General features: G+C 41.3%; 1 protein-coding gene across 5 annotated transcripts in view; it reads right to left on the reverse strand.

Annotated features, from left to right (window-relative positions):
• FRMD4B (FERM domain containing 4B) overlaps nt 1-18,120 on the reverse strand; it is a 360,926-nt gene that overhangs the window by 127,512 nt on the left and 215,294 nt on the right. For 4 of the 5 annotated variants that reach the window (XM_050781288.1, XM_050781285.1, XM_050781286.1 and 1 more), the window contains 3 exons: nt 15,370-15,435; nt 13,123-13,217; nt 3,897-3,989 (listed from right to left, as the gene is read on the reverse strand). In XM_050781288.1, the coding sequence (XP_050637245.1) occupies nt 3,897-3,989; nt 13,123-13,217; nt 15,370-15,435 (254 nt within the window). The other variant, XM_050781289.1, reaches the window with a different exon arrangement.

Here is an 18,120-nt window from a genome sequence, read left to right on the forward strand (position 1 = left end):
CTAAAATGAGCGAACATCAAGACAGAACCAAATGCTATCTTTGGCTCTCTACTCTTCAGTCAAACAAGCAACCTGGAGATTTGTTGATGGTGTCTACTGGGATAGAAGTATTACCAATAGTTCTGTTTTCTCCAAACAGGAGGCTAGAGACCCTCTGAGGAGCAACTCACTTCACTGGAGCACAAAACAACCCCATTTGCAAGACCTCCACAGAACCAGCTACACTCCACAGTGACCTCGGTCAGTTCACGAAATTCTTTGGCGTGTGCTTTTCCTTTATCATTTCCTTAATTAAATTGGAGTAAAAACAACTACTTAATTGGAATAACAACAAAGACTATTATGATCTCACTATACTGTTGGGAGGAAGAACTAAGTGAATAATTAAAAACTTGATAAGGGTTTTAAACATGCAAGTAGTTAAGGGAAAGTAATGCGAAGTGATTATGGGACACTCTTGAGATAACACTCCAAGTAAGTGCTGAAACTCATGAACAAGCAGCAGGTCACTCTGGAATTTCAGGAACCTGCTTGGAGAAGATAGAGAGCCTTATGAATGACTGTACAGAAAGGGAGATAGAGTTTACTCCTTTGGTATTCTGTGACCCCAAACAGACCAGATATTAGCTGTCAAAGAATCTACACAAATCTGGTTACTACCTAGATGGTACTTGTTAGATTTTCTGAAGACATATGCTTTCATTGAGTAGATGACACTACAGAAACACTACACCATGTGCACAAAAGATGAAAGGGCAATGATGTTAGGTGCAACCTATTTTTTTTTTTTTTTTTTTTTTTTTTTTTTTTGCGACGGAGTCTCACTCTGTTCTCCATGCTGGAGTGCAGTAATGCGATCTTGGCTCACTGCAACCTCCACCTCCTGGGTTCAACCTATTCTCCTGCCTCAGCCTCTGGAGTAGCTGGGATTACAGATGCCCACCACCAAGCCTGACCAATTTTTTGTATTTTTAGTAGAGATGGGGTTTCCCCATGTTGGCTAGGCTGGTCTCGTACTCTTGACCTCAAGTGATCTGCCCACCTTGGCCTCCCAAAGTGCTGGGATTACAGGTGTGAGGCACCGTGCCTGGCCAGCTGTAACCTAAATTTTAATAACAACTAGAAATAGCCTTAATGCTTAAATAAATAGATTTTTATATACCCAAGGAAAGATCTCCAAGTTGCAAAGAAAAAAGAAATTAATTCATCAAACGACTTACCCTATTTTTCTAAGAATGGGGGAAACTTGGGGGTCGAGGGGAAGGTTGGAGGTGGTGAAGAGTAATTTTTACTTTTCATTTCATTCATATAATTTGAAATGTTTATAGTGATAATATAATTCTCTCTGAAAAAGTATATTTTATTTATGTTGGGCCATTTTCCCTACACAACACAAGATTAAAACTTCACTATTCTCTGACTCCTGCTTAAGTACTAATATGCTGTTTAACCTCTTGCCTACTAGTTCTGTTTTTTTTTTTTTCCATTGCCATGGACACAAGCATTCATGTCACCCTCTTTCCTGGAAACTGAGTGGTTTTTTTCTTTAGGATTTCTGTGTACTTTTCCATACCAGCTATGCTCCTAGACAAATCACTACTAAGCTGCCTCCTTCCTGGGTTTTAAAAATATAATTACTTCTGGCAATTAAATTACTTCTTGTTGTTGTTACTCCAATTTAATTAAAGAAATTATATTCTAAACCAGATTTCAGACCCAAAAGCAAGAAAGAAATTGGAAGTGGCTAACACTTCATTTGTTCAGTATGGAGCAGCAACTCTCCACAATCCCCACTGATTCACACAAAAAAGAACTTTCCGTTTTGTTCTGAGACAGGGTCTCTGTCACTCAGGCTGAAGTGCAATGGCATGATCAAGGCTCACTGCAGCCTTGACTTGGGCTCAAGCGATCCTCCCACCTCAGCCTCCTGAGTAGCTAGGACCACAGGTACCCACCTCCACACCCAGCTAATTTAAAAAATTTTTTGTAGAGATGGGATCTCATTATGTTGCCCATGCTGGTCTCAAATTCCTGGACTCAAGTGATTCTCCCACCTCAGCCTCCCAAAGTGTTGGGATTACAGGCATGAGCCACTGTGCCTGGCCAAAAAAGATTTCTTTAAAAATGTATTCTGTCATATTCTCATACTTTTGAATTTCACGGAACAGACTCAATTAAAATTAAAAGTATCTGTAAAATGTGACAGAATGTTGCCAGGTAATCAGTAAAAAAGCCCCCCCAAAAAAGCATGAAACCTACACCTTCATGGCATAAAACGAAGTACATTTTCATCTTCCAAAAATTAACATTATCAGGCATGGTGGCTCACGCCTGTAATCTCAGCACTTTGGGAGGCTGAGGCAGGTGAATGCTCGAGCCCAGGAGTTTAAGGCCAGCCTGGACAACATGGCAAAACCTCATCTCTACAAAAAGTACAAAAAATTAGCTGGGTGTGGTGGTACGTGGCTATAGTTCTAGCTACCTGAGAGGCTGATTGTTTGAGCCCGGGAGGCCGAGGTTGTAGTGAATCAAGATTGTACCACTGCACTCCAGCTTGGATGAGAGACTGAGATCCTGTCTCAAACAAACAAAAAAAAAAAAACAAAAATTAACATATACTCAGAATACAGGACAATTCTTCAGGTTCATCTAGCTTTATGAGAAGAAACTAGATTTATAAGAAACCTACCACCTTACCTCATTTTATCATTTTTAACTTCCTACCAACAGAACAAAATTTATCATAAAATTTTCATCAAACTTAGGAAAGTGGGGAGAGGGGGTCAGCACATAAGAAGGGCTTTCAGCTCCATCAGTAATGATTTCACCTCAAGCTAGGTAGAGAAACATAGGTATTACTTCCTGTTTTTGTTTTGTTTTGTTTTGTTTTTGTTTATGAGATGGAGTCTCACTGTTGCCCACACCGGAGTGCAGTGGTGCGATCTTGGCTCACTGCAACCTCTACCTCTGGGTTCAAGCGATCCTTATGCCTCAGCCTCATGAGTAGCTGGGATTACAGGAGCACATCACCAAGCTCAGCTAATTTTGTTTTGTATTTTTAGTAGAGATGGGGTTTCGCCACGTTGGCCAGGCTGGTCTCAAACTCCTAACCTCAAGTGATCCACTTGCCTCAGCCTCCCAAGGTGCTGGAATTACAGTCATGAGCCACTGTGCCCAGCCGGTATTACATCTTATAACATTTTTTGTTTGTTTGTTTTAGATTGTGAACTAAAAAAATAGTTCTAGCATGAGATGGATTTGAGAAATTACTGATCTAGTTGAATGCATCCATTTCAGGATACAGTTAAGTGACTTGCCCAAGCAGACCTCAGAGAACAAGTCAAGGACTCTGCATTATTTTCAGCAGTCTCTGTGCATGTGAATGGAATTCAGGTCCCTGTACTGTTAATTATTTCCTTAAGCATTTGTTTGTATTTTATGCTCTATTCAAATTAAGGCATCAAATTGTATAAAATTCAATTATTTCCAAGTCTGTAGAAAACATTATTGCTACATAAAATGTAATAGCAAATGTTTGTCATATTTCAAATAATAGGAATCCTAAGGATATGTTGAGTGAGAAACAGGCTTACGTATTAAAATATATTACCCATGTTTTTCAGCTTTAAATTGATCTAAGAGGCTTTGAGGAATAAAGGAAGGCGACTCTATCCTTCATCTTCAAAGAAAACAGCTCTACAGTATCTATGGTAACTTGGTCCTCAGACCCAGACAGTAGAGAATCTCTTTCAAATGATAATGTTTTGATCGGTCTCTCCTCTTTTTATTCGCTATCTCTAATCACCAGAAATGTAAAAAACAGAAAAGAAAACACACACGAAAACCAAAAATAACAGAAAAAAAGAGGGATGCTAACTGGGTCTGTGGATACATACCTTACAGCAAAGTGCAAAACGGTTGGGCCTGGTTTCTTGGGCAAATCATGGTCAAGAACTCGGTGGTCTAACTGTAGCCAGTTCTGCTGACCTCTGTGAGAGCAAAGCAAAGAAAAAGGATTCAACAGAAAGTCAGAAAAGTTCAGCAACATACAGTGTTGGCAAAGCTGTGGGGAAATCGTTGCTCTCATACACTGATGGTAGGAGCACAAAAACTGTGAAAGCACTTGCTTCTGAACCAGCATTTCCATTTCCAGGAGTATATCAAGGCAAACTTGCACATGTGAGAAATAATTTGTATATGAAATCACTCGCTGTGGCATCATTTGAAATAGCAAAAGGGGTGGAAATAACTTCAATGTCCAAGAGGATATTGTTTAAAAAAATTATTTAAAACTATAGAGTGGCCAGGCACCAGTGGCTGATGCCTGTAATCCCAGCACTTTGGGAGGCCGAGGCAGGCAGATCACCTGAGGTCAGGAGTTCGAGACCAGCCTGGCTAATATGGTAAAACCCTGTCTCTACTAAAATAAAAAAAAATTAGCCAGGCATGGTGGCGTATGCCTGTAATCCCAGCTAGTCGGGAGGCTGAGGCAGGAGAATCACTTTAACCTGGGAGGCAGAGGTTGCAGTGAGCCGAGATTGCGCCATTGCACTCCAGCCTGGGCAACAAGAGTGAAATTCCGTCTAAAAAACAAACCAACCAACCTCCAACCCCCCCCAAAAATAAACAAACAAACAAAAAAACTATAGAGTGAAATACAATGCAGCCATAAAACAGGCTGAAGAACATGGGTGTGGTGGCGCACACATGTAGTCCCAGTTATTCAGGAAGCTGATGCAGGATGATTGCCTTGAGCCCAGGAGTTCGAGGCTGCAGTGTGCCATGATCACAGCTGTGAACAGCCACTGTACTCCAGCCTGGGCAACATAACCAGACCCTGTCTTTAAAAAAAAAAAAAAAAAGCCAGAAAGCCTCTTTATAAACTTATTTTGAACAATTTCCAAGGTACAATATTAAATGAAAAAGCAAGATGCATAGCAGCAAGTATACAGCCATTTTTTAACTTAAACAAAGAACAAACATACATATGTGCATGTATATATTACAAAAATCTGAGAGGAAAAACAAAAAACTGGTAACATTAGTTGACTTTCGAGGTAAAAAACTAGGCCATATGTTAATATTACATTTTTAAGAAATATGAAATATTTTAGATAATCAAAGAGAAAACTTCTGGTTCAATGAAATACAATACACAGGTTGGATGTAGTGGCTCACGTCTAGCACTTGTAATCCTAGCACTTGGGAGGCCAAGGCAGGCAGATCGCTTGAGCCCAGGAATTTGAGAGCAGCCTGGGCAGCATGGTGAAACCCGATTTCTACAAAGAATACAGAAAAAATTAGCCCAGTGTGGTGGTGCGTGCCTCCTGTCCCAGTTTCTACGGAGGTTGAAGTGGGAGGATCACTTAGGCCCAAGGAAGTCAAGGCTGCAGTGAGCTGTGATCATGCCACTGCATTCCAGCCTAGGCAACAGAATGATACCCTGTCTCAAAACAAAAGCAAAAACAAAAACAAAAAACCAGACACACAACAATAACACAGCTTTTTAAAAAAGTACAGGGTTGATGCTAGGCACAGTGGCTCATGCCTCTAATCCCAGCACTTTAGGAGGCTGAGGTGGGAGGATTGGCTGAGGTGGGAGGATTGCTTGAGCCCAGGAGTTTGAGGCTGCAGTGAGCTATGATTGTGCCACCGCACCCCAGTCTGGACAACAGAAGGAGAACTTGTCTCAAAAAAAAAAAAAAAAAAAAAAAAGGCCAGGCACGGTGGCTCATGCCTGTAATCCCAGCACTTTGGGAGGCTGAGGTGGGCAGATCACTTGAGGTCAGGAGTTCAAGACCAGCCTGGCCAACATGGTGAAACCCCGTCTCTACTAAACATTCAAAAATTAGCTGGGAGTGGTGGCGGATGCCTGTAATCCCAGCTACTTGGGAGGCTGAGGCAGGAGAATCACTTGAAGCCAGAAGGCAGAGGTTGCAGTGAGCCGAGATCGTGCCCCTACACTCCAGCTTGCGTGACAGAGCAAGACTCCATCTCAAAAAGAAAAAAAAAAAAGTACAGGGTCAAATACTCTCTGAGTGCCACTTCTGTATATGTATTATGGGCTTACTGAGATTTAAGCATGTACTTGCTTATTTTACTTACTCAAGAGCCTCACCAAGTTCATAAACAGTTCTCTCTAGATTTCGACCCTTGAGGTATCAAAAGGACACTGGGGCTCAGAACTGTTTACGTGCCTTTTCCGAGGTTGTCCAACTAGTTCATCCATTTTAGGCTATAAATTCCCAGAGGGCATAGACCCTCTTTTACTTGCTTACATAAAATTCAATCTAAGAACATGCTGATGGTGGTAGGATAGCGTGTCAAAATGTAATAAAATCTAGAATGGGCCAGAAGACATTTTCAAAAACCTTTTAGTCCTTGAGTAAAAAATTAAAAAACAAAATCAGAAAATTCTAGGCTGTATTCATTATAAGTAAACAGGAAAAGTGAGAATAAATAATAATATTAGCAGTAGTAATAATAACAATAGCTAGTCTCTATTGAGCAATGACCCTGTGCCAACCAAGTTGGAACTCTTTATACATTAAAGCTATATTTTACAATAAGCCAGTGAGGAAAGTGCTAGAGCTGGGATTTGAATTCAGGACTTCCTTTCTTCCTCCCTACTCCCCGCCACCCCACCCAGTGGACTTGTATATAAAAGTACCCAGGACTTTCAGTACTGGAGAAAATGAGACCAGAGGGTTGAATCAGCTTTTATTTTATTTATTTATTTATTTATTTATTTATTTATTTATTTATATTTTTTTGAGACGGATTCTCGCTCTGTTGCCTAGGCTGGAGTGCAGTGGTGCGATCTCGGCTCACTGCAAGCTCCGCTTCCTGGGTTCACGCCATTCTCCTGCCTCAGCTTCCCGAGTAGCTGGGACTACAGGCACCTGCCACCACGCCCGGCTAATTTTTTTTTTTTTTTTTTTGTATTTTTAGTAGAGACGGGGCTTCACCGTGTTAGCCAGGATGGTCTCGATCTCCTGACCTCGTGATCTGCCCACCTCGGCCTCCCAAAGTGCTGGGATTATAGGCTTGAGCCACCGCGCCCGGCTGAATCAGCTTTTATAATGACTTCTGACTCAGTCTCTGATACTTAGCCGGTTAAACGCTGGAAAGAGTGTGTCTTTGTTTCCATAGTTACAAGACAAGGCTTTTGATACCTGTTCCCAGCTTTCCTTGCAGGAATATTATAAAGATAAATAAGCTGATTAAGTAACACAAGGGGAGGTCCTTAGAACTACTGCACTTGTGTGTAAAACATAATAAGATAGGAGACTGACATTAAGAGAGTCTTACACTATATTTCATCAAGTTTAGGATGCCACTGATTTAAAGACACATCCCAGTTTCACAGATGGTCAAATGTGTGTCTTAAAATATATAACATATTTTATAGTATCAGATCTCAAAAGTTTTCTTAGGAAAGATGTATGATTTTAAAAGCATAACAGGCTAGACATGGTGGCTCACACCTGTAATCTCAGCATTTCAGGAGGTTAAGGCAGGAGGATCACTGGAGCCCAGGAGTTCAAGGCTGCAGTGAGCTATGATCATGCCACTGCACTCCAGCCTGGGAAACAGAGTGAGACCCTGTCTCTAAAAAGAAATTGAAAGCATAATGTATATTTGTATGAACTTGCATGGAATGGTGTCTATGAAAGAATGAAGCAAGTTGTACAATAACACATACAGCATAAATCAATTATGTTAACCACAGACGCATGCTCAAAACACTATTAAATATTGATGAACATTTTTAGATATATTTCTGGAGAGTCACACAGCAACTTGCTAGTACTGGTTACCTCTGTGGAAGAAACTACAGTTGCAGTGGGAAGGTAATCAAAAGGGACTGGACTCAACCATGACATTAAAGAAGATATTCATGCATATATAATATGAAATAGTTTTTTAAAAGGATAAATTACAAATTAGATTTAAAAAACAAATCTACCCACAATCTCATCAAGAGGAAAAAGTCTAGAAGAATTTTTTTTTTAAATGCCCATAATTCTACTACTGAAATGTAATCAAGGTTACTTATTGCTTATAACTTGCTTTTGTCAGGTTTTCCCATCAGTAAATATAATAGACCTAACCAATATCTTAAAAAGACAGCCATATCCACCCCTATCAGGAGTGCAGACCAACCACAAAGCAAGTTTTATTTTTGGCTAGAATTATATCAACAGAAGGCCCATTGTCACAGTCCCATTGGAAGGGACAGTGATCAAAAGTCACAGTTGTGTTGTGAAGTCCATTTGTTATTTCTTGGTTAACAAAGCTTATTTAGCAAAGCCTTTCAAAACATGAGAAGGCAAAACAAAAAATGAAATGGGTGAAGAGATGGAACCATTATGGTGACCTGAAGGGCTGGTGCCTCAGGAGGGCCGTGACTGCCCTCTAGGGGTGAAAGACTCACTCTGCACACAGAGCTGCGCAAGGCACTAACAAGCGTAATCTCAGAAACTCTATCCCTCTCCCTATAACGTGACCTTGAATCTGTTGTCGGTCATCATCACTGCTTTTATTATGTAATTGCCATCTATTTTTCCGTTTCTCCTCTTGGTCTGTGGATGAGTTGTAGACAGTAGCTACTTTCATTGACAAAATGTTCCTTTCAGCTTTGCCTTCCTCTATTTAAAGTTCACCAAAGGCAAAAGACGCTTGTGGCATCTAGGCTGGAAAATGCAACTCAGACGGCATCCTGGGAGGGCCCTCACTCAGTGGTTTTACGGGGGCGAAGGGAGGCAGGAGGGAAGTGCTGAAAGAAAATACTTTCCAAAAATATTTACCAGACAAAGAAAAAGCACTAGGCTTGTGACCAAGACATTCCAAGGAGACACCCTTAGACATCAGCAATTTTCCAGGCCCGCTCCCCAGAAAGGTAGAAATGGCCAATTTCCACCCCCTCAACAGCCCCGCTCATACTTCTTCTGAAAATAAACATGACTAGAGCCAGGAGACACCTCCCCAAACTGGTCATAATTCAGAAAGAGACTCTGCCTTCGCTTGCAGGGGAGTGCACAGAGGACATTTTGGAGCCAGGGTTCTTGGAAAGAACATAACTATAGTTATCTCCTTTGGCTCAGCCAAAGGCTGTGTGAGCCATTCTTCTCCCAGCGTAGTTTTGAGAAAGAAATCTCAGAGCAGACAACGAGAAGGGTGGCCCAAATAATTGAAGGAAGTCATTCCTATTATTCCTTTTCTTTTTTATTTTTGGACAGAGTCTCGCTTTGTCACCCAGGCTGGAGTGGCACAGTCTCGGTTCACTGCAACCTCCACCTCCCGGGTTCAAGTGATCCTCGTGCCTCAGGTGCCTGAGTAGCTGGGATTACAGGCGCCCGCCACCACGCCCAGCTAATTTTTGTATTTTTAGTACAGATGGGGTTTTGCTGTGTTGCCCAGGCTGGTCTCAAACTCCTGACCTCAGGTGATCCACCCACTTCGGCCTCCAAAGTGTTGAGATTACAGGTGTGAGCCACCACACCTGGCCTATTATTTCTTTTCTTTCTGAAGAGAAAGTCTTACAGTCTGAACGCCTTACTTATGCACTGTCTGGTTTATATTCCACTGAGCTTGGAGCTTTTCCCGAAGCCTCCCATGTGGCCAGGACCCTCTTTTCCAGTCTGCCACAAACATTGCAGCCTGAGGGACCTCTGACACTGCAAGTCAAAAGCCACATTCCTCCTCCCTATAACATCCTTCCATGGCCTGGATGTGCCTCCTCTATCTGTGTGACTAACAAGGCTCACCTATGATCTTGTCCCCATGATCATGCCAACGTCTTCAACCTTGGGCAAATGTACCTTGTTCGTTGCCATGTTCATTCACTTGCCCACAAAATAACTCTTGCCTAGAATGTCACCTCCCATCTCCCCTCCCATCTATTTAAAGTCTACCTGACCTGCAAGATCCAATTTTAGTTAGTCGTCTGTGTGACGCCTACTCCAGTCCTCCTTCAGTTTCCTTCTCAACACTCCCTTATTGCAATACATTGGGACGATAGCTCCCTTTTATTGTGGGCCTGTGAGATATACTCTGCATACCTCACCTGATTTAATAGTATTGAATACTAGTACCCTATTATAGGTGCCTTATGTAGTACATACTATATAAGTCACTATTATTATGTCCAGCATACAGATGAGAAAACTTGAGTGTCAAGAGATGTTAAGTAACTGATCTAAGGTCACACAGCTAGCTATCAAGATTGTCTGATACCTGCTCCTGCCTCCCTCTCAACCCTCATCCTGTACCACTTTGCCTCTTAATCTCTGTACTCTCATCACACTGGCTTTGTTTTTGTTTGGGACAGGATCTCACTCTGTCGCTTGGGCTGGAGTGCAGTGGTGAGATCATGGCTCACTGCAACCTCCACTTTTTGGGCTCACACAATCCTCCCACCTAAGCCTCCCGGGGAGCTGGGACTACAGGTGTGTACCACCATGCCCCTTTACTTTTTTTTTTTTTTGTATTTTTAGTAGAGATGGGGTTTCACCATGTTGCCCAGGCTGGTCTGGAATTCCTAGGCTCAAGTTGGTCTGACTGCCTCAGCCTCCCAAAGTGCTGGGATTAGAGATGTGAGCCACTGTGCCCAGCCTTGTTTTTTCTTTCTCAAAAAACAAATCACAAAAGTCATGCTCAGCCCCACCTCAGGAGTTTTGCACTGGTTTTTGTTTGTAATGCCTCCCCAAATTTTTGCACAACTGGCTCTTGCTTTTCATTACATGTCACCTCCTAGATCCTGTCCTAGTCCACCCTGTCTAAAACTGACCTCAAGTTTTCTTGGTCATGGCCTTTTATGTTCTTCAATGCAATTATACTTGCTGATATTCCTTTGATTTATCTGTTTGTTTACTTGTTATGCTAGACTATACCATTGCAATATGAGCTCCATAAAAGCAGGGGCCTTGTCTGTGTTACTCCTAGCTGAATCCTTGTGATCTAGAGCAACACCTGGCATTGAGCGGGCATTCAAAAACTATTTTATTTTCTATTTTTAGAGATGGGGTCTTGCTCTGTTGCCTCGGCAGGTGTGCAGAGGCGTGATCATAAGCTCACTGTACCCTTGAACCCCTAGGCTCACGCAGTCCTCCCACCTCAGCCTCAGTCTCCTAAGTGTCTAGGACTAGAGTTGTACATCACCACACCTGGCTGATTTTTAATTTTTTTTTTTTTTTTTTGTAGGGATGGGGTCTCATTATGTTGTCTAGGCTGGTCTTGAACTCCTGGCCTCATGTAATACTCCCTCCTTTGGTCTCCCAAAGTGCTGGGATTACAGGTGTGAGCCACTCTTAATGTAAATATATATATATTTGAGACAACGTCTCACTCTGTCACCCAGGCTGGACGGCAGTAGTGCCATTGTTATAGCTCACTGCAGCCTCCACCTCCTGGGCTCAAGTTGTCCTCCCACTTCAGCCTCCCGAGTAGCTGGGACTACAGATGTGTGTCACCATGCCTGGCTGATTTTTTTTAATTTTTATTTTTGTAGAGATAGGGTCTCCCTATATTGCCTAGGTGGCTCTGAAACTCCTGTACTCAAGGGATCTGCCCATCTCGGCCCTCCAAAGTGCGGGATTGTAAGTGTGAACTATCGCACCCAGCCATTATTTTTTCAATGAATAAATTACTCCAATATTCATGTTGTTAACCCCTATTCTATGTGACCTCTGCCTAAATTATAGTCCTTATAGCAGTTACAATTTATACCACATAACCTAGCCATTGTATATTTATGGCTTTATGCCTTATACTGTTTGCTATGATTTCATCCACATTTGGAGTCAGCCTACATTTGTGCATGTTCAATCGCTGATTCGCAGGAGTTGATGCTGGCTATGGACGTCGGCATTTCCCATTTCATCCAGTAGAGGACAGGTCATACAGAGCCTCTCAAATGGTAGCTGCTGCGTGATTCAGAGTGAGGTGAGAGATGTCTAGTGTACTCTCTTCTGCCTTGTCGAGTCCTCTTTGGGAAATATCCTCAGTCCAGAATCAAAGTTTTCAGGTTTTTCTACTCCTCCTGATAACTTAGCTGCCTGGTTTTTGCCCAGCGCAAGTCTTGAGCCTGCTGGCATATCCTGGAGGTCCTAGGCTCACAGCCCACGCAGGCTGAGAATGATCAGAAGCCACAAGATGTTACAAGCAAATTAACTCTTTCTTGAGATGATTTTCCACCTGATTAAACTGAAGAACTGAAAAACATTTAAATTGGCAGCATTATGAAAAGAATGCTGGGTGGTTGGCCAACATATTTTATGTCTGGAACACATCTTCTTGTATTTTAATATTTAAGGAGCTCTTTGGAAATTATCTGCAGAAAGAGGAAGGATTCCTCTGATAATGTATTGGGCTGCATATAATGTGGCAAATTGGGCTGCCATAAAAAAGACAGACAGATACACACACACACACACACACGACACACACACACACACACACACACAGAGAAAAGAGCTAGTAAGTCCAAACACATTTGCTTAGTGTTAAATCCCCATGAATTTTATTTTTATTTACCTGCTTTGTTTTGGGGGAGCATATATATTGTTGACAAATACATACAACATTCAACAACTTAGCATAAAAGGCAAAAGGAAAAAAAGAAAAAGATAGTTGAGAAGGCAACATAAAATGGACCTACGTGGTAGTTTAAAAGTTCCTTCCGTATTAAACTATATACATGTTTTTTGAGTGGGCCACAAATTTGCCTTTAAGCTCTCTTGCCACCAACACCAACACATCAACTCAGTTTCAAGATGTGAGTTAATATTTAGTATTTCTATCACTGATATATAAGATAATTAGCAAGCACAATCACATTCAAAGACATGAGAAGCTACACTGGAATCAGGAATAACAAACTCACTACTACAAATTTCTAAAACACTTAAACAATATTTTGAGTTCCTAAAATGGTCCGTATCCCTTTTCTTCTCCCTTTGCAATAGTCCTAGGAGAAAAATCGCATATTAAAAAACCTTTAGCTAAGCAGGACACATTCTGAATCCCAGAGGACTTATTTCCTTTTTTGTTAATCATGGATGACAGCAAGTAGGTAGCCCAGGCAAACGGTAAAGCATCTAAAACTATTAAAAGACTTACGTGTCATCTATGAATGTTATTCCAAAATACTCCTTTTCTTTCAGGTTGAAATGTGAAGCCACTAGGTCCAGCAACTCTCTTGCTAAAAGTTTGGGCTGTCAAAATAAAAATCTGGTTAGAAGCAATTTGGTTGCCTCTCTCTTACTGCTACCACCTTTCTCTGCCCTAGACAGTTTAAAGCAGCTTTTGTTTATTTGTTTGTTTTCTTTTATTACCTGCCCTTGTTTGTGGATTAGGTTGATGTAATATAGACAATTCTTTAAGAATTGTGGGAAGGAGAAGAGATGGGAATAGGAATATCAATGAGACTATTGTTTTCATGTGTTTGCAATTTCCCCTCTAAGGTGCACTTACTAAGATGTTTTGGAAAAAATACTCTTTTATATGTAATGTGGTGCTAATGCCCAAGACAAAGAATATTAAACACCTTGCTGCTTGGTTATCTATGATATATAAAAGATTGCGGGAATCATTTTGCTTCTTGGTGGCCAGTTGAAGAAGCCCAAGACTCAAAGTTGTGGGGCTGCTAACGAAAATAATAATAATAATAATAATAATAATAATAGTTTCCATGTACTATGCTGAACTTATATCCATTATCATTTAATCCTTATAATGAGCTATGAGGTAGGCTTTTTATTTCCATTTTATAAATGAGTCAACCAAGGCCCAGAGTGGTTAAGCACCTTGCTTGATGTTACATAGTGAGTAAGGCCAGGGATCTGAACCTAGTCTGTCTCCTTCTAAAGCCTAAGCTTTTCCTTCCTAAGATAGAGAAATTGTACCCATTCCACACATCATCATCAACAGTAATGAGCACCTAGTTAGAAGAAGGATATAATCTATAAGCTTTTGGGAAGCTTTGGATCTGCTGAGAAGAAGCATAGGCTTGGAACCAGCCAGAATGTCTGGAGTGATAATTGATGCTGGATTTGGAGGGACTGGGGAAGAAGAGGGGAATGCTTGCAGGAGGACACTCTGGATGGATTCTTTCTGAACTTTGAGTCAAACAGCTTAGGGTGTATTACGATGGCTGTTGGGGATAAAAATGGACATGATTTAAAGAAAAAAAAAAAAACGAAAAGAAACAGGCAGACATCTAGACTAAAGGTCTACTTGGGCAGAGCTACTGTTGACTGTATTATTTCACTCTAATTGAAGCCTAAGCATAGTGGGCTAGGGACAGGCCTCAGAAGAGAAAAGAATTTAGGTTTGGTTAGAGGAGAAAATTCTAGGCTAGCTGTAGGTGTGGCCTGTCTGCAGGGACTTTCACAATTTTTAAAGACTCTTGGTCCAGAGTGTTGGGTGAATAGAAAGAGAAGCATCAACAATTGAAATATCATCAGTTGGCTGGGCGCAGTGGCTCATGCCTGTAATCCCAGCATCTTGGGAGGCTGAGGAGGGTGGATCACTTGAGGTCAGGAGTTCGAGGCCAGCCTGGCCAACATGGTGAAACCCTGTCTCTACTAAAAATACAAAAATTAGCCAGGCGAGGTGGCGGTGGCCTGTAGTCCCAGCTACTCAAGACGTTGAGGCAGGAGAATCACTTGAACCCGGGAGGGAGAGGTTGCAGTGAGCTGAGATTGTGCTACTGCCTTCCAGCCTGGGTGACAGAGCAATACTCTGTCTGGAAAAAAAAAAAAAGTGATTTTATATATATAAAATCACTTATATAGTGCCATATATTTTACAAAGAGATTTCACTCACATATATAATCTAGCTTGATTTTTAACCATAATTCTTCTGAGAAGCCTAGGCAGTTCACAGTTGATGAAACTGGGTATTTCACTTGCACAACGCCATGTAGCTGGACAGTGGCAGAATACAGATTCTCACCTCACAATAATCCTTTCAGGAAGTACTATGGTTCCCAATTTCCTGACAAGAGGTCAGAGAAGTAATGTCAATTTCCCAGGGTCACAGAGCTATTAAGTGTCAAGCTGAGATTGGAACCTAAGTGTCTCTGAATCCATGTCACCAGGCTGTAATTACTCTAACATATGGACAAAGTTTTCTGACTTCGAAGATGCTTTTCTCCCCCTTGATCAATTCTGAGTCATTGGCTTTGAGGCAAAGATAACGGAGAAGACTGAATACAGACTAAGAGGCTCAGAGAGGGAAGGAGAATGAGCTGTCCCTGCGTGGGCAAAGCCTACCTGGGCAAGACTTATCTGTGTAACACCCACTTGGGCAACACCTACCCGGGCAAAACCTATCTGGGCAACGCCCACGTGGGCAACACCTACCTGAACCAGCAGCTCCAGTCTCCTATCATCGAGGAGGTGCACCTGGCAGTGCCTGCCTTCTGTCATCTGCAGAAACAAGACAGCAAGAGTGGTGTCAGGGCCACGGCTGGCAAGCAAACCTTTGGACTCATTGTGTCATTTATTTTAGATGAGATGTTCTCAGCCTAAAAATGGCTTTAGTTGAGTTAATAAACAGGCTTGGCCAGAAACAGATTTATTATATGGGAGTAACTGGGTTTAAAAGAAGAACAAATAGCACAGGCTAGTCAATAGATTGCAAAAATAATGTCCATACAGTCCACCGAGTTCAAACAATGCACACAAAATTATTCTATGGAAAGTAGGTCTCCATCCCAGAGGAAACTACTATATTTTTCCTGGAATTAATGTTTTATTTGAAAAAAAAAAAAAGCCAGCCAGGCACAGTGGCTCACGCCTGTAATCCTAGCACTTCGAGGCAGAGGCAGGCAGATCGCTTGAGGCCAGGAGTTTGAGACCAGCCTGGGCAACATAGTGAAACCCCGTCTCTACTAAAACTACAAAAAAATGCCAGGCATGTGGTGCACACCTGTAATCCCAGCTATTCAGTAGGCTAAGGCATGAGAATTTGCTTGAACCTGGGCAGTGGAGTTTGCAGTGAGCTGAGATCATGCCACTGCACTACAGTTTGAGTGACACAGTGAGACTCTGTCTCAAAAGAGAGAGAGAGAGAAAAAAAAAAACCCTTTATTCAGCTGGGCACAGTGGCTCATGCCTGTAATCCCACATTTTGGGAGGCCAATCAGGCCAATCAGCGTGGATCACTTGAGGCCAGGAGTTTGAGACCAGCCTGGCCAACACAGTGAAACCCCTTTCTACAAAGAATACAAAAATTAGCCTGGCACAGTGGTATGTGCCTGTAGTCCCAGCTACTCAGGAGGCTGAGTTGGGAGAATCACTTTGGCCTGGGGCGTTGAGGCTGCAGTAAGCTGAGATTGTACCACTGCACTCTAGCTTGGGTGACAGAGAGAGACCCTTTTCCAAAAAAAGAAAAAAATGTATTTATTCATTGGTGTGTTTAACGTCTCTCTGGGCATGGTAGCATGCACCTACAGTCCCAGCTACTAAAGAGGCTGAGGTGGGAGGATCGGTTGAGGCCAGGAGCTCAAGACTGTAGTGAGCCAGGATCATACCTTTGAATAGCCACTGCACGCAAGCCTGTGGGCAACATAGACCTCATCTCTTAAAATAAAAATGAAAAGTCTTCATTTTGGAAACTCTCCCCCTACTTTTAGTCCACCAACATAGTTTACTATCACCACCATAGTTAAGAACAGTTAAGATACATAGTTAAGAACAGTTTGATATATATATTTTTGATTATATTTAGGTTTTTATTATTCAGAATTGCAATACTAAAAAAATCTTTGAATGCCAAAATACTCCTTGATTAACTCATGTTCCAAACCATTTTATCTGCAGAAATCACCATCCTGTTAGTTTAAGAATCCTCGCAGACCACTTTTATATGTATTTTCAGATATATATTTACATATTAAAATATTTCATATTATTTTACTTTAGTATATATTATGTTGAATGTATTGTTTTGCAAATGAAGCACTCTTAATATTTCTGCATGAGTGTAACTATACAGAAATCTGACATATATGTGTGTATATGTGTGTATCCGTGTATGTGTGTGTATACATATTTTTTGTTGTTGTTGTTTCTTTCTTTTTCAGTTCGAGTTAGGACTATGCTTCACTTGCTGTTTTGCCTCTTGCTTTTTAAATTCAATGTTTCTTGTTAATCTTTCCAATGTCAGCACATAGAGATGGACCTCATTCTTTTTAAAGACTCCATAGTATCAATCATTGTGTGGATACATGATAATTAAATAAGAGACACAGGTTGTTGCCAATCTTTTGCTATCACAAGCAATGTCACCATGAACTTTGCACATCTAGCTTTGTCCATGGATGTGGAATTGCTAGGTCACTTTTGAAAAGCAGGGGCAGCATTTTGTCTCTAAGCCGCTGTACAAAATGATAAGATCTAGGAACCCAGATACATATAAACCTAATTGAAGAAGAAAGTAGCCTCCATTACTGAGTACCAACAACCTATTCAGCATTGCATGAGTGTTTTATATACATTATTTCTGAGCGGCACAGTTACCTTCTGGGATTAGTATTATTATCCCCATTTAACAGATAAATTGAGGCTCAGACTGGGATAAGTAACCTGTTTTCAATGTGAAAAATACGAATTACTGAATTTATAGTTTTGATCGAACTCGGCTCTAAGGGTCTGAAAACTAGCTCAGCTGGTCAGATCATGGTATTATGAAGATGTGGCCCACAGGAACCACTGAGGTAGTGCTAAGAGGTAAGTGAGTAAGCTTTACTTTGTCTCATGGCCTCAGCCTATGTCCTTAATTCTGCAAAGCCAAGGTCAAATATACACCTTGGGTGGCAAGGGGAAAGGGAGCAAGTCTTTATTAGTTCTAGGCACTGAGCTGGGCTCTTTACATGCATTATAAAGCTCTGCAAAAATTTATGACATGGCAACATCCCCATTTTACAGACAGGAAATTGAGGTACAGAGTTTACGGTAATTTACTCAAAGTTACCTAGGCAAGAAAACAGTTAAGTCAAGATTTGAATTAATGTCTAACTTTAAAAAAAAAAAAAGTCATCTTTTTTTCTACTTTTCTATACCAGAGGAGGAAATAATTAAGAGAGAAATAAATAAATATGTCAGTGTTTC

Source organism: Macaca thibetana, chromosome 2, assembly GCF_024542745.1.
Source record: "Macaca thibetana thibetana isolate TM-01 chromosome 2, ASM2454274v1, whole genome shotgun sequence".
NCBI lineage: Eukaryota > Metazoa > Chordata > Mammalia > Primates > Cercopithecidae > Macaca > Macaca thibetana.